Source organism: Canis aureus, chromosome 34 (assembly GCF_053574225.1).
Source record: "Canis aureus isolate CA01 chromosome 34, VMU_Caureus_v.1.0, whole genome shotgun sequence".
In the NCBI taxonomy this organism is placed as follows: Eukaryota; Metazoa; Chordata; class Mammalia; order Carnivora; family Canidae; genus Canis; species Canis aureus.
This window is the reverse complement of record NC_135644.1, coordinates 25,349,348-25,374,292: the sequence shown is the minus strand read 5'-3', so window position 1 is coordinate 25,374,292 and position 24,945 is coordinate 25,349,348. Positions and strand designations below refer to the sequence as shown.

General features: G+C 35.4%; 2 protein-coding genes across 12 annotated transcripts in view; one reads left to right on the top strand and one right to left on the bottom strand.

The window, feature by feature from the left end:
• Positions 1-13,687, top strand: part of MARCHF7 (membrane associated ring-CH-type finger 7) — a 51,679-nt gene extending 37,992 nt beyond the window's left edge. For 6 of the 11 annotated variants that reach the window (XM_077883379.1, XM_077883380.1, XM_077883381.1 and 3 more), the window contains 4 exons: positions 5,384-5,493; positions 8,181-8,294; positions 9,873-9,921; positions 12,314-13,687. In XM_077883379.1, the coding sequence (XP_077739505.1) occupies positions 5,384-5,493; positions 8,181-8,294; positions 9,873-9,921; positions 12,314-12,372 (332 nt within the window). In that variant the 3' untranslated portion in view covers positions 12,373-13,687. Of the gene's footprint in view, positions 1-5,383; positions 5,517-8,180; positions 8,295-9,872; positions 9,922-11,937; positions 11,963-12,313 lie in introns of all 11 variants that reach the window. The other 5 variants (XM_077883382.1, XM_077883377.1, XM_077883376.1 and 2 more) reach the window with 4 other exon arrangements.
• A 2,419-nt stretch (positions 13,688-16,106) lies between these two features.
• LY75 (lymphocyte antigen 75) overlaps positions 16,107-24,945 on the bottom strand; it is a 122,998-nt gene continuing 114,159 nt past the window's right edge. Inside the window, exons 36-39 of the mRNA XM_077883374.1 lie at positions 23,712-23,828; positions 22,575-22,748; positions 20,940-20,966; positions 16,107-16,607 (exon numbers count right to left, since the gene is read on the bottom strand). Coding sequence (XP_077739500.1) covers positions 16,405-16,607; positions 20,940-20,966; positions 22,575-22,748; positions 23,712-23,828 — 521 coding nt within the window. The 3' untranslated portion in view covers positions 16,107-16,404. The remainder of the gene's footprint in view (positions 16,608-20,939; positions 20,967-22,574; positions 22,749-23,711; positions 23,829-24,945) is intronic.

The window sequence follows — 24,945 nt, the reverse complement described above, 5'->3', positions numbered from 1 at the left end:
ATTTTAGTTAGCAAATCTGATTATAAATTGTCCAATTTATACTTATCAAAAGTATGTTGATTTTTGAAGCAAAAGCATTAAAGCACATTCGTTGGTGTTACATAAATTTAATTTATCAGAGTATTTTTTATATTTCATTAATCCAACAAACTACTTTTTCATATGTGTATAACTATAATTGATTATCACAGTTGATCCTTATATCATGTAAGATCCTTTTGAATTGAAGAAATAATACCTACAATTTACCAGCTATGTCAGTGTCCTTGAGAAATAATGTTTTTAATGCTGTTGTGCAGTAATGATAAAGTTACTGTAGGGATAAATTGTTCATTGAGTACCCATTAGGGAGCCATTCACAGTTGTAGATGTGGAAGCTAGAGTGGTAAACAAGACAGACAAGGCACTTGCATTTGTGCTGGTGTTGCGTGTTAAAGGAATGCCTTGTTGAGGTGAAGATATTTAAACTGAACAGAGGAGCTAACTATTCTAAAATGAGAGCAAGAGCATTCCAACTGAGGAAACATCGAATGTGAAAACTTTAAGGTGGTATGACAAGTGTGTTTGAGGAACTGAATGAAATGCAGTGTCACAGGAGTATAATTAGGGCAAGGAGAGGATGATACAGTTAAGATGAGAGAGGAGAGAGATTAGCAGAGGTTAGCTTATTTAAGACTTTTTAAACTAATGTCTAAAGTTTAGGTCTAAACTTACTTGTCTAAGTGTGATGGGAAGCTAGTGAAAGGTAGGGGAGTAAAATGATTTTATTTTGGCTGCTCTGTGGAGAGTGGGTTTTAGGGTGACAAGAGTAAAGGCAGGGAATCTATCCAGGAATCTGTATTATAAGAGATGGTGTGGTAAAAATGGATGGATTCTGTTATGTTTGGGAGGTAGAAAGAATAATGAAAGGAGTTCATATTTTTTACTTTGAGCAACTAAATAAATGGTGAGATCATTTACTCAAAAGAAGAGTGTGGGGCAGGAAATAATTCTGTTTTAAACATACTATAAACAGCTTACTAAAGAAGCCTTTAAGAATGTCACCTAGGCACTTAGACAAGCCTGGTGTTTCAGGAGGTGCTGAAAGTTACATTTGGGGAATTAGAGCACATAAATAATTTCATTAAGCTGTGGGATTAAATAAGGTCCCTAGAGCAAGAATAGGTATCAGAGGTATGAGGCCAGGACAGAGCTGCTCTGGGGCACCCAGCATTTAGTGGGAACAGAGGATATTTGAGGATCAGCCTCAATCTGGTAGTAAGAAAAAAAGAAAATGCAGTGTTGTGTAAGCCAAAAGAAAGTGTTCTAAAGAGGGTATGGTCAGGGCAGCCCTGGTGGCTCAGCGGTTTAGCGCCACCTTCAGCCCAGGATGTGATCCTAGAGATACAGGATCGAGTCCCACATCGGGCTCCCTGCATGGAGCCTACTTCTCCCTCTGCCTCTCTTTCTCTCTCTCTCTCTCTCTCTCTCTCTGTATTCTAATGAATAAATAAATAAAATTTAAAAAAAAAGAGGGTATGGTCAACCCTGTCAAGTACTGCAAAGAGAGAAGAACAAAGAAATGGCATTTGGTATCATGAATGTCCTATCCTTCAGTTTTTGTGGAGTGGTGGAATCACGAGCATAATTAATGGGACTGAGAGAAAACAAGGTAAGACAGTGGAAACAGCCACATAGATCCTTCTTTCAATAAGCTTTACTGGGGTTTTGTTTTGTTTTAGTTTCAGTTTTGTTTTAAGATTTTATTTATTCATGAGAGACACAGAGAGGCAGAGCTATAGTCAGAGGGAGAAGCAGGCTTCTTGCAGGGATGGAACTTGATCCCAGGACCCTGGGATCAGCCCCTGAGCCAAAAGCCGACTTAACCACTGAGCCACCCATGCATTCCAATAAGCTTTACTGTTAAGGAGATTGGTGATGAGGGGGAGAAATTGCGGACTAAAATGGAGTCATGGGACATGTTTTTGTTTTAAAGTGGGATTTTAGGACATGTTTTGTTTTTAAGACCTGTTTTTATTTTAATAAGAGATACAGTGGAAGAAGAAGATACACGAAAAGGAAAGGGAAAGGTGGAATCCAGAACGCAAGTTTTATCCTATTTTTAATAGGAAAAAAATTACTTTAGAAAGCTGGTGTTGATATGGATGTTGGTTAGTCTGTTGCTTTGATGAGAAGATGCCTGCTTGAATTCCTGCATAATTGCTTGTTTTCTTAATAAAAGGAGGTAGGGTGTTTAGGACAGGTTAAGAGATTTTGATGTGTAGGGAAAATAATACTTAAAAGAAGTTTTTAGTACCTCTTGGAGGTACTAGTGTCCATAAAAATCTGTGGTATGAAGATGATTTAAAAGTAAGACGTATATATATTTTTAGAAACCATTTTCAGATGGTTGGATATAGACATGGATTTGAGTTTGCTGGGTTTGGGATCTTTGCCAGGCAAATATGATGAAAGGAGTTAAGAATATTCATAAGGACATAGTTGTGGTGACCGTGGAAATTAATTATCCAGGAATTGGATAGTAAGAAAGCGGCAGGGTTAGTGTCTTTGAGTCTCATTGATACTTAAGAGAATTGCCAGAGTAGATGAACTGGAATGATGAGAAGTTGTAGGTACAATGGAGAAAATGTCTAAAATATAGACTTAGGTGTTGTGTAATAAACTATGATAACAAAGTCAAGGATATGACCATAGTGGTTGGCTGGGGTGGGGAAGGGTAATACTTAGAAGCATGGATGTAGAGGAAGTCAGAATGAAAAATGTGTGTAGATATTGAAATAGCCAAGAAGTAAATTGGTAAAGTTAGAAAGCTAGGTGCTAAAGTTATTAATGAAAGAAAAGGGACTTAACCAGTTTCAATAGCAATAGATATGGGCATTATTTATTTCTACTTCTTGGTCCTGAGGTACAAGGGGTTGTGAGAAAAAATGGCTACAGAAAAGTATGTATCAGTCTAGAGGGGCACTATAAATTAGGCATGAAGTTGAAGAGATGAATCAAAAAAGAGACTGGTTATGAGAGAAATGTAATTGTTAGACCATGAGTACCAGAGGACATAGTGAAAGTGACTAGTAGGGTGAGAAGGTGGGAAATTAGATTGGTTTAATTAATGTACACAATTGTATGAGATTGACGGTCTGGTAATAGTTGGTGACATAGGAATATCATTTGTGATTTATAATGGCATTAATATAATTTTAATAATCTTTTGGAAGAATTGGGTAACCTGTTGAAGCTGGACATTATGAGGCTCCTACGAAAATTTGTGTGTAGCTAGGTAGCAAAAGCCTCCTTGGGTTAGGGGGGTTATGTTTTGTTTTAAGGTAGTCTGATCCCAAAGCTGTAGGACAGATCCATTTCATCTGTAGCAGCTTTTTCTTAATCGTATGGTGTTATGACAGCCTCTTGGCTTTATGAGTCACTGCGTTGGGGCATTACTAAGATGAAATGAGTGTTCAGCATGGAAGCTGGTTCTTGATATTTAGTAAGGGCCCAGGAATGTTAGCCATTACCAAAATAAAAAACATCGTGACTCGTCTTCTGATAATATTTGATAAACAGATAGTATTGTGTAGGTAGGAAAACAGAGAGAATAGTGTGCTAAGAATACTGGCTTTTTGGAATTAGACGAACCTCTATTGGAATAATAACTCTTAACACTTAACTGGAGGATCTCCAGTTTTTTTAATGTTGGTTCTCAACCTTGGCTGCTAATCACCATTACCCATTAGAATTTTTAAAGATATAGATGCCTAAGTTTAATTTTAGTCATTTTAAAGTAGTTTGGTAAATATTCAATTCGATGGGTCTTATCAATCTTACTAATAAGTACTTTGTAAGATACAGTCAAATGAATGTAAAGATCTCAAGAACTGAACTTTGCTGATAAATTTTCACAAGCCTTTCTCATACTTATATAAAGACCCATTTGGTAGAAGATTCATTCTGGTAGAGATTGATTTAAATATTTATTAAGCAGCTGCCACGTATGGACTGTTAAAATCTGCAAGACTCGCAGAGATGAGTAAAGCAAGTCTATAGACTTACAAGTTTAGGCAAATGCAGTTAGGGCTTACTGTACAAGATGGGGTATACATGGAAAAGAGTCCTGGACTAAACAATGTAGGGGATAAATGGACTTTTCCCAGCTGTATGACAGCTGTATGACATTTTTTAGAGGTTGTTCTATAAGTCACTTAATTCCTAGAAGAGAAAAAATGTATCCCTAAGATGTGAAAGGATTTGTACTAAATGATCTATCTTCAAGGTCCATATTTTGTAACTGTGCTTTTCCTGCTTCTGAATCAGAAAGTCATTTTAAGTAACCAATAACAGAATGCATATAGGCTAGAAGGAGCTTCCCCCCCCCCTTTAATTGTGATAAACTATATATAATGTGAAATTTTCCTTTTGACCATTATTAAGTATACAAAGCAGTGCTATTGAGTTGTATCCACTTGGAAAATTTTATTATCACCTGAAACAAAACTATCCATTAAGCAGGACAACCACCACCACCATCTCTCCCCAATCCCTGGTAATTTACTATTTCTCTGTATTTGCCTGTTGTACATATTTCATATAAATAGAGTCATATATTATTTGTCCTTTTTGTATCTGCTTTATTTTACTTAACATAATATTTTCAAGGTTTATCCATGTTGTAGCATATATCAGCATTTTATTCCTTTTATGGCTGAAAGGGGCTGTTTTTATCCAGACAAAGGTAGATTCCTTTTTTTCCCCTCCTCACTTACAGGGAAGGCACATTTCTTAGAGCACAGAAGGTCTTAGGTATTTATTGTTGTATCAAAGAAACTGGCCTGGGTATAGGTAACTCATTGGGATACTACATTATTCAAAATTGTTTTCATAGCATCTTGCTAAGGTACTTGAAGTAGGAAGTACAGATGACGTCCCACTGTCAGCTTCCCACCATCAGGAATGTGGGGATGTACGTGCATATCTGGGAGGCAAAAAAAAAAAAAATCCTGAAATAGTAGGCCTAGGGTGTAGGCCCAAACACCATTGCTTAGGACTTAACAAGCACATTAGTGTTACCATTTGCTATTTTAGGAGACATTACTGGTTTATAGAAGTAAGGCAATCTTCCTTTCTCCCTTTTGATTTTCTATGTTCTAAGCTTAAAACTTTACAAGGAGGGGCCCCTGGGTGGCTCAGTCTGTTAATTGTTTGCCTCCAGCTCTGGTCAGGCTTCCTGCTTAGTGGGGAGTCTGCTTCTCCTCTTCCTCTCCCTCCCCCTCCCTCCCGCCCCCCTGCTCAAGTGCACTGTCTCTCTCAAATAAATGAAATCTTAAACTTTACAACGAAAACTGTTTTGTGGAGACCTAGCAGAACTAAGCTTTACTTCTAATTTTACCAGGTTCTTCATTAGAGGCTGTAACCACCTGTGAACTCTGTAAAGAGAAGTTGCAGCTTAACCTGGAGGATTTTGATATTCATGAACTACATAGAGCTCATGCAAATGAACAAGTTAGTATATTTTGCCTAATTTGGTAAGTGTCTATTCTATGCTTAAAGGACAACTCTTGAAGAAAAGATTAAATCATGGTCAGAAAACCTGCATTGAAATAATAATAGTAATGTTTTTAATATATTTTTCTGTTATTACATTAGTTATTGTATGATTTTGTAGTTTTTTCATTATTTTACCCCTAACTTTTTAAAGCAAAAGGCAAATAACCAAGTCACAGATTCTAAGGTAAAATATATGCTTTCTAAATTAACCTGGAAACAATAATGGTTTAGGAAGTTGGTCCTAAAGTAGACCTGCCATTCTTCCTCTCCAGAGCGGTCTCGATCGTGAAAGCCTCTTAGTACTGGAAAATAGTTGAAACAGCAGTTCCCAGATCTGCATCCTAGTTCTGTATTTTTTATGCTAGGAATAATTTTTTACATGCCTATCTGACATCCCTCCCCACCCCCCATTCTTCCTCCTGTTTGTTTCCCTCTGTCCTCTCCACTACCCCCCATTCTGCTTCCACCTTCATTTTGAAGGAGTTAGCTTACATGAAATAATTTATTCCAAGTTCACATTGTTTCTTTTCCTTTAGTGTACTGTATCCTACAGTAGTGCTGTTACTTATATAATGAATAATGTTGGGATTTCTCTAATCATATTAAGATTTTATATCATATTTTCCTCTCGTTTCTCAGATTTTTTGTATTGATCACTACTCTCCACCCCACACCCCCATTGATTTGATCACTCATTTTTCTTAAAGCTTACAGTTCAGTATTTTTTCCTCTTTAAAGGAAAATTTAGGGCAGTGGGAATACGTTGAAACAGATTACAAGGATGATTCTAGGGCCATACTATCCAAGTGTGGTTAGCATATTTGTGGTAAAAAGAGAGATGATGGTCAGAGAATGCATGAATGCTTTATTTATTTTTTTTTTTTTAAGATTTTGTTTATTCATAGAGACACACAGACAGAGGGGCAGAGACACAGACAGAGGGAGAAGCAGGCTCCATGCAGGAAGCCTGATGTGGGACTCGATCCCGGGTCTCCAGGATCACACCCCAGGCTGCAGGCAGCGCTAAACCGCACGCCACTGGGGCTGCCCACATGAATGCTTTAAAAACACTTTTTAAATGAAGGAGTAATGGACAACTGCCCCCCCCCCTTACATAACATAACCATTTTAAGATGAACAACTTATTGGTACTAATACATTTGCAGTGTTGTGCAACCGTCACCTCCATCTAATTCCAGGACATTTTCATCTCTAAAAGAAAATCCTGTACCCATTAATCAGTTGCTCCCTATTCCCCCCTTCTCTCGGCAACTACCAATTTGTGTTCTGTCTCTATGGGTTATCTATTCTGGATATACTTCATATAAATGAAAACATGCAGTATATGATCTTTTGTGGACACTCTTCACTTTTTAAATATGGGAATGTGGATATCCTTTAAAAATCTGATTAAGACCAGGGACACTCCTTACAGAATACACATAGACACAAAATCTGTATATAATTTTATGGATTCCCAGATCTCTCGAAGCAGATTGATTACATCCAAGTTAAGAGTTGATCCATTGAATGAAACATTAGGCAGTTGCTGTAGTACAGATGCTACCCTAATGCTAATTACTGATTTATTCTTTAATGGAAGAGTATGCCAAAAGGTACTCCAAACCACTTTCAGTAAGGAATTGTCTTAAATTCTTACTGAGTTTCTCTAGACAGCTGGATGTTGGTATTTTAAAGAATAGGGAGAAAGAATATGGAGGGGTGGAATAATGGAAAGATTTTTGTTTTTGTTTTCTCAAAATTAGAGTAGATGTCAAAGGATGGTTTTCTCCTGCCCTTTCTTCGTAGGTGCTCCACCATGACTTTTGAAGGTGGTTTTTGGCTTTTCAATACCTACGAATGTTTTTATTATTCTTCAAGGATTTTAATGACCCTCTTAAATAATTTAGAGGTGTTAGGAAATACTAGATAGAGTCATTATAAAAGTGACACTCTTGATTAAGCTTCCTGGCTGTAGTATCTTTGTTCTTTGTGAATCGTGGATTCTACTGGCCTGACAACTACCCTTATTTTAAATGATTAGTTTTAATACAGTTTATTTTTTCATTATCCAGTGCCTTCATCTTTTTCAGTGTGATAACCATTAAACTTTTTTAAATCTTCTATAAACAAGATTTCCTTTTAAGTTAAAAATAAGCAGTTATTGAAGTATTTAAAGAAACTTTTAATCAATTTAAAATTTGTTGAGTTTTCTGAAGAATCTGTAACCAATAACTTGCTCAATTTGGTATTAAGAACATACAATATAAAAAAAAGAACATACAATATAGTTCTTATCTTGAGATAAGTTAATTATCAAAGAATGATATAATTTACATAGTTTGTTGTGCAACAGTTACAGATTAGATTTTTAGTACCACTATATTCATGATTTCTATTCTTAGCTTTAAAACAACAGAACAGCTTTGAACCAAAGAACTGTCTTTACCTACTGCAAATTTCCATGCAGATGATACCACAAAGTTACTTTTCTTTTTTAATAGATAGTACTGTATCTCTTCTTAGGAACTGGATATAAATACATTTCCTCTAGTTTATCAATATACTGTGAGTATCAATCTCATTGTACTAATTTTTCGTTGTCCATATTTTTCTTTTTTTCGATTGCTTCCCTGTTGAAGGCTGAGTATGAGTTTATCAGCTCTGGTCTCTACCTAGTTGTGTTATTGCACTTGTGCGAACAAAGCTTTTCTGATATGATGGGAAATACAAATGAACCAAGCACACGTGTCCGAGTAAGTAATATTGGAGTGGGGGATGGAGAGAGGGTGCGATGCTGCAAGTGTTTGCTTTGGAAAGCACATTTTTTTATATGTTCACATTCTGTTTTCTTTGGGGAGGTTTTATATTAAAATGTATCTTAACAAAAAACAAAAAAAAATAAAATGTATCTTAAAAATAAAGATATTGTAGATTTAATAGAAATTGCTGTCTTCCTTCTGTATCAAACAGCCTAATTCTTTCATAAAGCTATTTTTAAAAGAGTAATATTCTAGCTCTTAAAGGTAACTGGAATGTGTTTCAGTGAAAAACAGGGATGGAATTGAAAACACCTAGGGGAAATGCTCATTTTAATTTGGGAGGGAAAATCCCAGTCATTGTTATAACTTAGAAACCTGACATTGAAACTGAACTCCAAAAACCAAGAGTATGGGAAATTCAATTTCATTTGTTACTATCCTACAAAAGATTACCAGTGTACTAGGTTTTAAGCATTCATATTACAAACTACTTAAGATATGGACTATTGTGTGTTTGCTGTGTCCACTCTTAACCTTTGAGCTAGCTATCTTAAGATGCTCATAAGTAAAATGATACTACTTACCTCAGTGTACCATAGGAAATTTATACTCTGCTCCCTTGCCCATTTTGTGTGGCAAGGGCTAGGGTCTACATCTCAGTATGGTAGTGTTGTGAACACTTCATATCTTGTAACGTGTTCATAAACTTATACTTCAGACTATTTTTTAAATAAATGTTCACTCTGATAAAAATAGAGCCAAGTTTCTGATAAGGTGTAATATTCCCATTTTATTTTGAAAATTATCAAATAACCAACATATATACTGCTGCTGAGTTGGTTAAAAAAAATTTTTTCTGTAATTATCATGTGAACGTTATTCCTGTGAGTCATTTGACAGACTATCATTATTGAGAGAGAAGAGAATAGGCTATCACCAGGATTCAGAATTTTGAGCAAAGATCTCTTGACTTCTAAGTACTTTAGGAATAGAGTAGAATCTAAATTTAGTAAATGCCATAAATTGATTTCTTAAAAGGTGACTTTTCAAAATGAATAAACCTTATATAATGCATATAGTAAGATTTGTTTAATTCATGCCTTTGTAAAAGGTACAAATTCTTAAAGTGGAAGTCTTTACTGAATTTACTTCTGGAGCTGTGAAGTTTAGGCAGGAAAATATTGATTATTCATGTTTTGTTTTTTTTTAATTGATCACTAAAAGTGAATTCGTGTCCGAGTTGTAATTGTTTTAATTTTTTTCTCCACAATTTTTGAAGTGTTGTATTTATTCAAGAAGACAGAATGCCATTAGATAAAATTATTTAATTGTATGTTTTCAGTTTCTACATGACCATTTATATAATGATTTTATATATATATATATATATATACATTTAAAAGATAATATCCTAAGCTTGTAATTTTTGATGTGGGGGTAGAACGACCCCTTTTTAAAGGCTTAAAATGGTGTTTGACTTTTTAAAGTAGAAATGAATCTCCTATACTGATTCTCTTTTTAGATCCATTTGCAACATTTAAACTACTATATTTCTTTCTGCATTGTTTCTAGTTTATTAACCTTGCAAGAACTCTTCAGGCACATATGGAAGATCTCGAAAGTAGGTGGAATTTCCCCTTCCCAGACTTGTTGAATTTACTTTTGCAATTGAAACCCAGAGAGCAAAATCTGTTATATACTCTTTCTACCAAGTTAGAACTTCATTGACAGGCTTAATAATATCAAAATAATTGATTTGGGAAAGATGGGTTGGGCAAGTGGCAGTTTTTTTTTAAAGCGTATTTTTTTTTAAAAATAGTGTATTTTAAGCTTCATATAGAAGGATGTATTTTAACTAGTGTTTTATTTTAAATAAAATTTTACCTTTGAACCCTTAGTTTTAAAACTTTTAATCAAAAAAACATTTCCTGGTCAAACCATACTTCTAAATCTGTTAGATTTGTGTGTGTTTGAAATTTTACTGGCTATTCAGCTTTGTTAGATCATTAAAGGTTTTCCCTGGGTTTGTTTATAGTTCAGGAAAATAGGGATGAAAGATTCCTAATTCTGAGTCTATAACATAAGCCATAGTGTTTTTTTTGCTCCTTGTTAGGTCCTCATGGACCTTTAATAGGCAGCCAGCTCTGCCAGCAGCTCCCATCTCTTAGATCACATTCCAGCATTAGGACTTCTGCCTGGGCTCCTATGTGAAGGCACTTAGTGCCCAAATCTTTACAGGCATCTGCAAGCTTAACCTCAGAGTCCTATAGCCTCCAGGGTGCTTCATATCAGGTGGGCACAGATATTGGTGGCTCCGAAACAGTTCCTGGGAATCCAAGATTACCCTACCTGTTGTACTTTTTCACTCAAAGCAACCAGCGCCCCATGATCAGATTCCATCACACTCTTTGTTTTAAAATATATATTCTCCACTTGTATCTGCTATACTCCTCTTCAGAACACTTGGAGTGTTATCTGTAGTGTGCAAGTTTTGAAAGGATTAGAGGTACAACCAGATAATGCATTTTCACATTTTAGTATGTGTGAAATGGTATATAAAGGAGTCAGGGGTATATAAAATGGGAATTCTTTTGATGTAAATCTTGTATTACCTTTTATACCTTCTTAGTTCAGATCCCTTATGTTGCCTAAGACAAAGATCTTTTTGATAAATTATAATTTATACTTTGCCAGATGTGATGATAGTAAGTTGTTTCAGTGTATGTTTTCCCCAGATTGCTTGTTTTGTTTTAAACTAAGATTCTCGTTTAGAATTTAGTTTCCTAAACATAGCAATGTCTATTCCCAGTATGTGAGAAACACGGAGGTGATATAATACCCAAAGTCAGCTGAGAGTGAAAGATATGGGTGCTGCAAGTTTGTCTATAAGTATCAGAATTTTCATATGTTCTGAAAGTTGTTTCTGACTGAATTTTCTTCTCAAATAGAAAACATGAGAAGTTCCCTGAAAAGCTGTTTTCTTAGTTTGATATTTCTCCATGATAAGCATAAAACTTAATCATATGATTTACTCATTCATGAGCTAAGTATATGCTTTATACCATTTATTAAAAATGGACTTGAGATTTCTAATAAATAGACTGAAATATGGAAACTTAAGTTTCATCCACACATATAACATAAATTTTTTGTTAATTCAATTTGTTGGTTCTTAAATACTGGGTCCAGTGTTAATACAAGAAGAGTATACATTTAACCTTTCTGCCCTTGATAAAAGGGGAAATACTGACAGGGTGTTCATTTTGGCGTACTTCCATTTTCTTCAACACAGAACAGCTTATAGAATACATGTTCTTTACTTACGTCCTTCCTATAGACATTCCTGGATGTTAATTTGAAACTTCTAAGCTACTTTAATGACTTAAATAAATTGATGTCAGAAATACTGCACAAGTGAGATTTCTGACAGCGTGGAGGCATAGGAATAATCTCAACAAAAGGTTTTTATTGAATCCAATTATTTTAAATTAGGCTGTGTCTATATAAAGCTTTTTTGACTGAATAGAACTTTTTCTTGGCATTGTATAGACATAGCTTTGATGTAAATTGCAAGAACACCCATAACCTATTCTGTGTACATTTTTTTTCATTCTCATCGGATGCATCAAACATGCAGCGGTAATAAACCAGATTCTACTCAGGTGTGTGAGAGCACTTGCCTTAAGTTCATTTTTTCTCTAGTGTCTATATCATTAGCTACTGTGAACGCAGATTGATCTCAGAAGCTTTTTAGAAGACTTTTCTGGAAGCACAGTTTTAAGCATTTTCATTTTTATAAAAACTAACGAAAAGGTGTGGGGGTGGGAACGTTGTGAATGGGCATCACCCACAGTCAAGCCACCCTAACCTTGTCATAACTTACCATTTTGACCAAACAGTGTACTAAATTGGGATTTTTATTTTACAAGTCATTGCTATTCTGGCTTCATATTTACACTTCCATTCTCATCCCCCTTAAAATCATTCTTGATCATCCTGTTTTCTTTCAACAGCTTCAGAGGATGATTCCGAAGAAGATGGAGACCATAACAGAACATTTGATATTGCCTAACTCCATATAAGACAAATGGATGATCTGTGAACAAGTGTTTATTAAAACTGGCAATTAAGTATGAATTAATTTTGTGGGGGAATGCCTATTGAATACATTGACTATATATATACATATGTGTGTGTGTAAAATATGTGTGTGTATATATACACACACACACATACAGATGTCCTATATGTATGTGTGTATGTGTGTGTGTGTATATATATATATTCATTCTCAAGTATTGCTGAATTAAAATTCTGCTGGACCTTTTAACATGGCCAGTCAATCTATTGTTTATAAACTGGTAATCAAAAGTATTTTTCTTTTAGGTGAGTGGGAAAGTGTTACTCTTGTTTTAAATACTTAAGCAATGCTGACAACTTTTTTGTGTTCTGATTACTGTAGTCATATTTATGAAAAAGGTTCATGTTTTAGTCTCTTGCTAGTTAAAAAAGTGGGACAAAATATGCTTTTGAAATAAAATGGCAAATGGCACCTAATTATTTTTCCTTTCAAAATGCCTTACATTGCAGTCTCATTTTCATAATCATTTGCTTCCAGTGTTTCTAAAAAAGCAATTGGGGAATAAGTTATGAAAGCATTATATTAGGTTTCCAAATTTAATATGAATTCTAAATTCACTTAGCAATAAAATCTAATTTTTAAAAAGTATATAAATATAAAATGTATAAATGATGGAAAAATTTTTGTACTGATTTGCAAAATGCAGATTATATTTGATAGGCCATAGTATGTAGATATTCCTTTTAGGAATATCACAGCTGTAAAAAATATCAGAAATGCCCGTCAAATGCTATTTGGAAAAAAAAAATTACTGCAATCTCAAGTTATCGGAATATTTTTAAATCCCGCATTTAAAGTTTAAAACACTGGTTTTCAATGTTTTTTAGTGTTGTCACTTCTTTCTAGATAAATATGATACAAATAACCTGTTTGGATCCTGGTCGTTTTTAATTGTTCCTTGGTAATTCTGAGCATTCATTTAATGACTTAGTATTTTTCACTTATTTTTGGAGAACAGATAAACATTACCTATTCACCATGCAATAGATCTACACTGTGGTCATGAGTTGTGTATACTTTCATAACACTGTATATTTCCTCTGTCAACACCCTTGGATACACTTTTAAACACCTTCAGGTGGTTTCACATTAAATAAAGTCTTATGTTATGGCAACTAACTACATTTTCAGAAGCTAAATAGAAACCATGTAATTTCTCAAATGTGAATCAACAGTTTGCTCACATAGTTTGTTGGTCTTAATGTAAAAACCTTGGCTGGAAATAAAGTGCACACTGATTGATTTACTTTATAGTTTGAAATGTTTCCTTTTAAGTTGGTACTCAAAGTAGACCTCAAACCTTAGAGCCAAGAACTTTATTAAAAACTAAAATCCCATTTCATATAAAAATATAATGGTTTCTAAAATATTTTCTCAACTTACCAGTTACCTTTGCATTGCCTTAAAGAAAAAATACAAAATTAAAGGATTCCAGTTTCAGAATCTATTGTCTGGATCTTTAGGGATGCTTTGAGTTTGAAACATTTATACTTTTAATGGAACTTAGCATGAAAATTAAGTATCTTCTGCTTAACCCCCAAAACTTTTTATTTAAATAGAAAACATTTCATTTGTGTACAATTTATAGTTTTGTTATATTAATGCTTAATGACAGAGATCCACAGTGGCTTGAGCTTTATAGTATTCTTGTAGTTCCTTAGCATGACTATTTCATACTTCAGTATTGTATAAGTTTCTGATATCCTTTAAATGTGAATTAGAGGGAATAAGGAAAGTCTTTTCATTGTTACTTTTAAGCTCTAAACAGAGACCATATGCCATATGCTGCTCACTACAAAGAATGCAAGTTCCTAGGAAAATGCAGTTACAATTAATACTGTTCTCTCGAGATACTTGCCAAACATAAGAATTTATATTGTCCTTAGTAGCTAGAACCAAGATGTTCAGGAAAGCAATTTATGCATTTTGAATGTAAACAGGCAAGCTTCTGTTACTGTTAATGTTAAAAATAAATAACATATTTGAATGATACAGTTAGCTGTTGACCACTGAATAGATACAAGGGCCTGTTACAGATACTCTGAAAGATGAAGAAAATTAAGATTTAACACTTCACTACCGGGGACCTTTAAGGACTTACTTGAAAAATGAAATCAAATATGGAAAATTAACTCAGTTTAAAGCAGCCATTTTGGAAGAGCTACTACTGGGTAGAAGTTACCAAAATGAACAGAAGAAAATTAGTTGTATGGGAGTTAAGTGGAAGGAGGTATTCTAGAGGACCACTGTCCAATAAAACTTTGTGATAATGCAAAGGGTCTAAAATTTGTTTTACCCAATAAGGTAGCTACTAACTAAAGGTGTTTTGAGCATTTGAAGTGTGCCTGGTGCACCTAAGGAACCGAATTTTGTTATATTTTATTTAAATAGCCACATGTAGCTTGGGCCTACCATAATGGACATTTTAGAAATTCGACTATTAGAGAAAGTTTTAAGGAAGGTTCTTAAAGGACTGGTAGGATTTGAATAGAAAAAGTAGGAAGGAATTCCAGTCTATTGTTCACTATGTGCACCACTGTTAATAGCTTATGAATAATAAAACAGATCATATCCAAGATCTCAGAAATTTAAAACTTAAGAGCACAGTTTTGTGTAATACAGCAGGTGTAACATCTGCTCGTCTGGTACCACATAGACACACTGTAGTCCTGTCATCACTTTGTAGTTTTTCCTGTGTCCATAAAGGACAGTGCCATCAATTGTGATGAAGGATGTTATTCATGGTGCCAGTGGAAACAGATGGCACAGGCTGGTACTTTGTTGCCATTGGTCAAGGCTGAGAGACCGTGTATCTCCCCACAAGATAATTGATAGCATGTGGGTTAGGGAGAGACATTACTTCCTTGAGCTTTCAAGTTTCTAAATACAATAAATATAATTTTATGTGAACTCTATATTTATCTTTTCATATTCTAAAGTTGTAAAGGATGCTGAGGGAAATCGCTCTTGCTTCAGCTTTCATTTTCATTTACCCCCAAAATGATTCTTTTCAACATTGTCTTGAAAGGTATATTACATTTACATAAAACTTTGAGCATCACCACTACTGCAGTATGTAGTGTTTTTCCACAGTTTTTGCTTAGTTTTCATGTCATTAAATGATAGTTCATCAGTGGTTGGAGAGCATGCGATACCTTATGTAGGAACAGATCTGGTGGCAGGAGAAAAATCCTTGAAGGGACTCCGTGATAAAAGTGTTAAGCCTCATTGCCAGCCTCCTCCACACTTTCCTGGTATGGCTGTAATCTTCTTGTTTCAAAAAAATTTATAAAATTTCATTGAAGTTCTAACCATTTATGACCAGTGCAAAATACTATTTCTGGTCCAAAGTGATGTTCTAAAAGTAGTGAAATTGTATAATTATGTGGAATATGGGCTTGTTAAAGTCTGTAAAATGTGCTACATCTACTCAAAAATGAGGATAAAAATATTAAGAGGAATTATCTGCAACAGTAAATAGCATTGTGATATCTGAATGTACAGGACCTATTTAAAAGTTTTACTTCCCATATCTTGTTTATTAATAAAGGAGCAAGACTTAGAAACTGGTAAAGACCTGGTGATTGCTAAAACTACAGAGCGTTTTAATTCACCTTTAAACTACGGTGGTTCAACTAAATAGAAAGGAAGAGCAGTAGACTGGGTTTTTATTTTTATCTGTTTTACTTCGAGCTGTATGTAAACTTTTTCAAATGAAAAATGCATTTAGGGAGGTGGCTAAAACTACTAAATTGTATTTGTGATCATTTCTTTTTTTTAAAGTTCTTACAATGAATCTAAAGATAGGTTTTTCTTACAGTGATTCTCATGAGAATGATGAATTTTACTGGAATAAGGAAAAAAACATAAAAACTATAATTTTCATTATCAAGTTTTACATTAAAATCCTGCACAGGAACACTGTCAAAGTATTTGACATCTGAAGCTGAGATTTCCAAAATCTTAGTCAAATTGAACAGTATACTCATTTTCTTCTGCAACCACCAAAACACAGTCATCGTTATAAGGTGATTGAGGTGCAGCTGAAAAAACTGTGGTGAAATCAGAATCCAAATTTCTTTTGTACAGGAACCAAACGATTGCTCCCAAAACTGTCAAAAGTACTGTGCTAGCAATCACCAGAGCGGATATTAAAATGTGGTTATCTGAAAAGGAAAAGACAAAATTATATACACACACACACACACACATCTATATGGAAATCACTTGCTCATTTGGCACTTAGAATACAAATACAGTTTTATCATTTGCCTATCTGGGGAAATAGGCAAATTGATTGTACATTGATTACACACTTATGATTTATGTTTCTTAGCTTGAACAGCTGTCATTTAAGATTTCAATTAAGTTTTACAATTTGCCACTCAGTCTACTGTAAGATCCTAAAATGGAAGTTACCCACACTTAGGATATACTGCAGTTCTGTTTGTCTCCTTTGGTTTTTACTTCCTGGTCTAAGACAATATATACTGTTCAAGACTAGTTGTCTTTAGATATTTGTTTATATTAGGCTTATGGTTTTTTTTTTTTTTTTTTTCTTTAAAAATTTCTCTTGGTAGAGAGCAAGCAAGCACAAGCAGGGGAGCAGCAGAGGGAGAAGCAGGCTCTCTGCTGAACAGGGATGTGGACATGGGGCTCCCATCCCAGGACCCGGGGCTCATTACCTGAGCCGAAGGCAGACACTTAACTGACTGAGCCACCCAGGCACCTTGTTTTAATTTTTAAAAATTTATCCAAGTAACTGTGTATTCCTGAAGCAATTATATACATTCAGCTTTGCAGTTCTTGACTATTCAAAACCCTTTGTTATCTTTCGGTAAGTCCAGGGAAATTAACTCAGTTGGGGGGGCGGGGCGGGGGGCAAAGTACTTGTATTATATTTAGCACCCAAAAGCATGTGAGAAAAATCTCAAAATTATTTTCTCTTTTAAAAAATGATAAAATGTAAAGCACAGCAAGGAAAATCTGGCTAAAAGTTAACTTGTTAAAGTGAAGGAGAGTCACTGATAAAATACAGGCTGCTTTAAAAAAATTAATATAGGAGGGGACACCTGGGTGGCTCAGCGGTTGAGCGTCTGCCTTCAGCTTGGTGTGGTCCCAGATCTCTGGGATCGAGTCCCATGTCGGGCTCCCTGCATGGAGCCTGCTTCTCCCTCTGCCTGTGTCTCTTAAATAATAGGAGGAATTAGGTAAATGGCCATAGCTGAATCCTCTCCTTTTTGGTCCTAAAATAAAAGTTTGTAGTCACAATTTGTTAATGTGTGGGTTGTATTCTTATTGGAGACCTTTAATGAAAAAAAAAATGGTATGTATTAAGAAAGCCAGGCACATAGTAGTTACATATATTTATGAAATATTTTTTAATGAATTTAGAGACCACTCTGGAATTTATAAAGATCAAGTGTTGCCAAATCTTCCAACTATTCCTGATAAAGGTTTTGAGAACCATCATAGCTTACCCACTGTTTCCTACATGTTTCAATCTTTATGAATCCTCCCTTCCCCCCCCCCCAAGCACGCATGTGCAGAGCTTAAAATTCATAGTTCAAGATTTGTAACAAGTACTGTGCTCCTGTCTATTACTCACCCTGGATTCGGATTCCTCTTAACTTTTTTTTTTTTTTTTGCTTCTATGCTTATAAATAACATGCTTACACAGCTTTTCTTGGTTCAGTTTTTTAATGCAAAATACATACAACAAAATGTAGCATCTTAACCAGTTTTGACAGTGTAGCATTAAGTACATTCAGGTTGTGCTGTGTCACCATTTATCCATAGAATTTTTCATCTTTCAACCCTGAGACTCTATATATTAATAACACCCCATTCATTCCTCCCTCCACTGATCCCCAACCATCTATTCTATCCTATGAGGTCGACTACTCCAGTTACCTCATATAATTGGAATCCTAGTATTTGTCTTTTTGTGACCAGCTTATTTCACTTAGCACCTAATGTCTTCCAAGTTTGTGCATGTTGTAGGATGTGTCATTATTCCCTTTTTAAGGCTAAATAATGTTCCATGGTGTATATGTACACCATGTCTTGCTTATCCATTCATCCCCTCATGGACACTGGGTTGCAACTTCCACCTTGTGGTATTGTGAATAATGCTGCTCTGAACATGGGTGCACAAATCTCTGATAACCTCTTTTCACTTCCTTCGGGTCTATACCCAGATGCGGAGTTGCTGGATCATAGTACTAATATTTTTAGTTTTTTGAGAACCTACCATACTGTTGGTCTGTACCGCTTTACATTCCTACCAATAATGCACGTGTCCCATTTTCTCCATATCCTTGTCAACATTTGTTTTCTGTTTTGTTTTGAATGTTTTTGATAGCCAACCAAATGGCAATGAGGTGGTGCCTTCTTTGATTGAGGTGGGGTTTTTTGGTGGTTTTGTTTTTTAAACTACACCTAAAGTGGTGCTGGAACGCCCTATCCCAATGATCAAGAGCTACATACACAGCCAGCCACATGCCCCTTTGCTATTTTTTTCTTTATTACTTTCTAGAAGAGTGAGAACTTGGTTCTCCAATATCTACATGAACTCTCAAACACTCCTTTTCTCCTCTACCATCATAGTTACAGCAAGCCCCGAACTGAGAGAATATCCATGATACATGTGACAACTCCTATCCAGAATTTTTCATAACAAAAAACTATCAGGTGGGAAGGCAACCCAGTTAGAAATAAAAAACCTGAAGAGGCATATCACAAAAGAACACATTGAAATGGTAAGTGTGTAGAAGTGCTCAACATTATTCATCAGGGAAATTAAAATGACATAACATCTGAATGGTTAGAATCAGGTTGACTATTATGGGATGGATGTCTAGAGCAAATGAAACTTGCATATACTGCCAGTAGGAATTAATTCAAGCACTGAAAAATGTGATGGTTCTACTAAAGATAAACATATTAGCTACCCTATGACCTTTGCAATTCTACTTTTTGGAATATATTCTAGGAGAATGACAAAATAGGTCCAAATGAGAATGTTCATAGGCACCTCTTACCATATTAGTACCAAACTAGACATGACCCAAATATACATAACAAAAGATTGGGCAAATGGTGATATATTTATAAACTATGCAATAGTAGAATCAGTAGAATACCTACAGAACATGGATAAATCTTTTTAAAAATCCTGAGTAAAAGAAGCCAGTAGAATTATATTTTTGCTAACAACTCTTACCTATGGTGATAGAATTCAATAGTGATAAAATTCAATAGTGGCTAACTCTGGGATAGGTGGTGGTAGGGCTACAGGACATGAGGGAAATTTTTGGTGTAACATGTTCTGTATCAATTTGAGAGGTAGTTGGCCAGGTGTATACAGAAGAAACCATCAAACTATACACTTAGGTTTGTACATCTTGTACCTCAAAGAGATTAAATGGGACACCTGGGTGGCTCAGTTGGTTAAGTGTCTTGACTCTTGATTTCAGCTCAGGTTATGATCTCAGGGTTTTGAGATCAAGCCCCGTGTCTGGCTCCATGCTGACCATGGAGCCTGTTTAGGACTCAACCCTTCTCCTTCCCTTTGCCCCTCCCCTCCCTTGTGTGTATGTGCATGCACTCTCTTTAAAGAAAAAAACAAAAATTATACATACAACCAATTGGCAAAAATCTGTAAGTTTTATAACATTTCTGGGAATGCAAAATGGTACAATTCTTGTTAGTATATCAAAGTTGTGTATCCACTTTAAATCCATCTATAGAATCCAATCTTTAGATGTATTTGTGCAAGGTAGAGTCACTCATTGCAGCACTGCAATAGCAAATGTTTTGAAACAAGCTAAGAAGGGTCTGGAGCTGTTTAAATAGCTATGCCTATCCATACAATGGAAGAGTAATTCAGTTGTAAAAAAACGAAGTTCAATCTACAGGTAATGATACGGAGCAATATCTAGAGTATATTAGTGAATAAATGGGGCAAAATAAGTCCTATATCTCAGCTTGCTTATTTTGGCAAAAGAAACACAAGACGTTTAAAGAAGAAACTGAACTAGTGCCCAGTAAGGATATAGAATAGGGTAGATGGGAGCAAATGGGAAACAGACTTTTCAGCGTTTGCCTTATAATTTTGCTTTTTGAGCCATGTTAATATATTTAATATATTACCTGTTCTTTAAAAAAAAAAGTACATTTAGTAAACCCTTATGACAGGTGCTTCATGAAATATAACTATGAGGCCAATTTTTTTTTTTTTTTAAATAAAAGACCATAGAATCACTGCCTACAAAAAAGTCAGTAGGAAAAATTTTTTGGTGTTTAAAAAAGTTCATACATAACTTGCAGTTATATTTAGAATGTCAAGTCTTATTACTGAGCCCTTTCTAAATTCTTTAAAAAGTTATTCTACCTTATGTTATACAATTAATTTTCATGGGTCTTTAGTAATATTTCAACATTAGAATCTTAATATGTTTTTACTTGTGGAAAAAAAATTAAAGACTATTGCTTACCTGATAGATACTTCTTTTCATATGGGACTAAAATACAAAAGAAAATAAAAATTAGAATTGAAGTACGCTTTATTCTAAGTTTGCCTTTAAACACTTTCAAAATAGTTAAAAACGAACCCCTTTAATTAATATAACGCATATTTCTGTTACTTGGTCAATTTTGTTTTCCATCTTGAACAAATTTTTTGTTTTTTAAAGATGTAGAGGTCTAACCGCATTAGCTTGGTTGGTGGAAAAGGATTAACAAAAAAGTGATAAGATGAGGAAAAGTATTTTGGTAGAGTCTGTAGAAAACAAACCTAGTAAAATTAAAGTATACACCTGTGACCTCATTAGAATGGATTTGTTCACTATTTCTGATGTTTCAAAGTTATAATTAAAAATTTGGTTTCTATAATGGTGTCTTGAGACTTAGTATATGAAAAGAACCAATTTTTAAAAAATCAATGAATATTGGAAATTGAAATCTATTACAATAAAACAATGAGAAAATTAATATAATTACTATAAACTGTAGCTAAAAACCCTGCTGAAGCAAAAAAAATGTAAAAAGGAAACATATTAATTGGTTTACAGTAGAAGTAGGTGGGAAATACTAGAGAGGCAAAATGAGGAAGTGGCTATCATGTATCAAGCATCCCAAAATCACATTTTGAAATTTTAAGTGTTTTTAATGAGGAAAACATTATTTCTAAAACTTAGGACAAATTTTGGTGTTTAACAAGAACATCAAAATATTGTGGGACATGGGACCCCTGCGTTGGTCAGTGGTTGGGCTCCTGCCTTTGGCTCAGGTTGTGATCCCGGGATCCAGGGATTGAGTCCCACATCAGGCTCCCTGCATGGAGCCTGCTTCTCCCTCTGCCTGTGTCTCTGCCTCTGTGTGTGTGTGTGTGTCTCATGAATAATCTTTAAAAAAAAAAAAAAAAGCCAATATTGTGTGACACAATAATTTTCATTAGAAAAAAGCATTTTTTTATAAATTTATTTTTTATTGGTGTTCAGTTTGCCAACATGTAGAATAACACCCCATGCTCATCCCATCAGAAAATAGCATTCTGATAGGGAAGAGGGGACAGCTGGAAGCCAGGGGTGCTGGGCTGATGGAGGGGCAGGGGCAGGTTCAGGGCTGACCCCTTGGGAGAGAAAGGGAAGAAAAAGCATTCTGATGGGTCAGAAGAAAAATTACACTTTAATTCAGAATCACTTATAAACTATACAATGCATTTCTTCATTTGCCTAAACAAAGGATGTTAGTACCCGTACAAGGTCAAATTCTTTGTAAATCTTAGAATTCTGGAGTCGGACATAAGTATTCGTCACCATTTCTGTTTAACCATATGCAAAGAGGCTATGATAAATACTTCAAACAACGGAAAATTTTAACTTCTTTCAGGCTCTAAATATAAGCAGGATAAAAGTATGCCTGGTTCACATGATCTGGTCCTACCTCTGAAATGTAAGAGAATTACACTGGACTCTGAGACTTGGGAGCAAACCATCCTACTGTGTTCTGAAGTCTGTCTTACTCCATCTAATTTACTAAGGCACACTTGTCTCAAACAAAATCTTAAAACCAGCTCTACTTTCTGCACCCCTCCAGGAATGGAAAAATGTCTGTTCAGTTATACTTACTAGCTGCTTTACAAAGGGTTCCTTCCACAGAAGAAATTTCACAGTTTCCTTTTTTCCATTCCCCTGTCTTAGTGTGCAGAAAGGCACAGGTGTCCACCAAATCCTCACCATCTTCTCGGTCTGTCCACTTATCAAATGTCATATTGGACTTATCAAACCACTTGAAACTTTCATCTGTCAGTTAAGAATATTTTCATCATTATGACCGTTTTAAACTGTTACAGCCATAGAAAAGGGTCTAGGGTTAAAGGGAAATTACTAAGGTATGTTTGGTCAAACTTTTGGTTGTAGTATTTAAATTAGAACAAGCAAATCAAAGGTATTGGTTCAAGGAGCACCTCGGTGACTTGGTCAGTTAAGTGTCTGCCTTCAGTTCAGGTCATGATCCCAAGGTCCTGGAACTGAGCCCTGCATCAGGCTCCCTGCTCAGCATCGAGTCACTCTCCCACCCCCACCCCACAAATGCCCCCTGCCATCTCTTTCTCACAAATAAATAAAACCTTAAAAAAACAAAAGGTATTGGTTCAAGAAGGTTCCATAAATGGGGCACGTGGGTGGCTCAGTTGGTTAAGTATCTGACTTGATTTCCGTTCAGGTCATGACCTCAGGGTTGTGAGATCAAGCCCTGCCTTGGGCTCTGCACTGGGGTTGGAACCTGCTGGGAATATTTTCTTTCTCTCTTTTCTCTCTCTCTCTCTCTCTCTCTCTCTCTCTCTCTCTCTCTCTCTCTCTCCCCCCCCCTTCTTCCTTCTCCTCCTCCCCTCCCCCCTCTCTAAAAACAAAAACAAAAACAAAAAAGCGAAGAGGAAAATAATATAGTAACATTTTCACTGGGAAATAGCCAAGAGAATTAAAATATTAATAGTGAACTTAGTTCCATTTTATTATGTAGGTATTATGAGCCTAAAAACCTGTTTTAATCCAGAAAAGAGAATCAACTTTGACTCTTCTGTGTGCAACACACTGAGCTGCTCAGGGAAAAGCCACTGTCAGGTCATGGGCGCACACTGAAAATACAACACCCAGATAGACACCACAAGGAACACCAACTTGAATGAGAGAACTGAAGAATCTCAAAGTCATCAATTTTATTACCATTTTTTTAAAGTGATTTTCTACAAGGTAAATATCACTTACCATCTGTGTCAAAAAACATGCCTAGGAGGATATCATCTGGGCCTTTCCATTGCTTTTTCAAAGTATCCAGTATAAAAGTATTTTCTTCTTCATTGTGTATGCTTACCATGTCTGCTCCTGGAATTATTTTTAGGTATAAAAAGTTAACATGTTCCCAAAATCAGTGAAAAATCACATGAAGTATATATAGAGATTATGCATTATTATAATACACTTACAGTAACATCACACATTTATAACTTTTTATTTTTTTTCATTTATAACTTTTTAAAATTTAGCTTGAGAATATGCACATTTCTGAAAATATATTCATGAGAAAAGTAAAGTGATGGGATAAATTGGGCATTTTACACTCATTTCATTCACATAGAGTTGGTGATTTATAGAAAAGGGGACAAAACCATGTGAGGCTTGATCAATAAACATTTTTCTGCATCTTTCAACTTTACTTTTCCCCACTACCTCTTCCTCTAGTAATCATGGTTTCTCCTGGGCACATCTCCCTGGTGTAGGGAGGAAAAGCTCTGACCATACCCCGGAGAACTGAAGAGTACCAGGGCGACCTACCAGAGCAGCTCCAAGGCCTGGTGCAGTTCCAGCAGCAAGCAGTGTGGACTCTGCCTTCATGTGCCTGCTGCCGAAGCCTATGCCTTCCCATACTTTTCTTCGTGGTCCTTAGAAAGCCCTGGTTTTGGGAAATGGACTGCTAAGGAGGTCCTCATTCTCATTGGATAGTTGATCTTTCCTGGGACTCCTCCACGTAATTCAAGAGTAAAGAGCAGCGGCCATCTATATTTTATGTCTCACATACGTTAGCTGTTGTCCTTACAATCTGTAAGCTACAGGTACACATCAGCACCCTATAAATAACAGGAGTAACTTTACTTTTCCAAGAGACATTTAACCCTGTTTCTTAGCCTAAAGATTCTCTTGAAATTAAAAAACATTCCACTGTCTTAATTGAATAATACTTAGAAAATGCTAGTGGAGTTAGCTTCTTTCATGATATTCTATTTTTTTCAAGTGAAAACAGTTGAATAAATGATGACACCAAGGCTTGTACTCCTAGCAACCAGAAATCTGGTGGGGAGGGTTCACCTAATCCTGAGGAACGTAGAGAAGTAATGTAACAGCCTTCCAGCCATACTCAGGTAATTAAGGAATAGAGCATAAAACCTTGGGGGTACTGGGTGACTCAATCGATTGAGCAACAGACTCTTGATTTCAGCTCTGG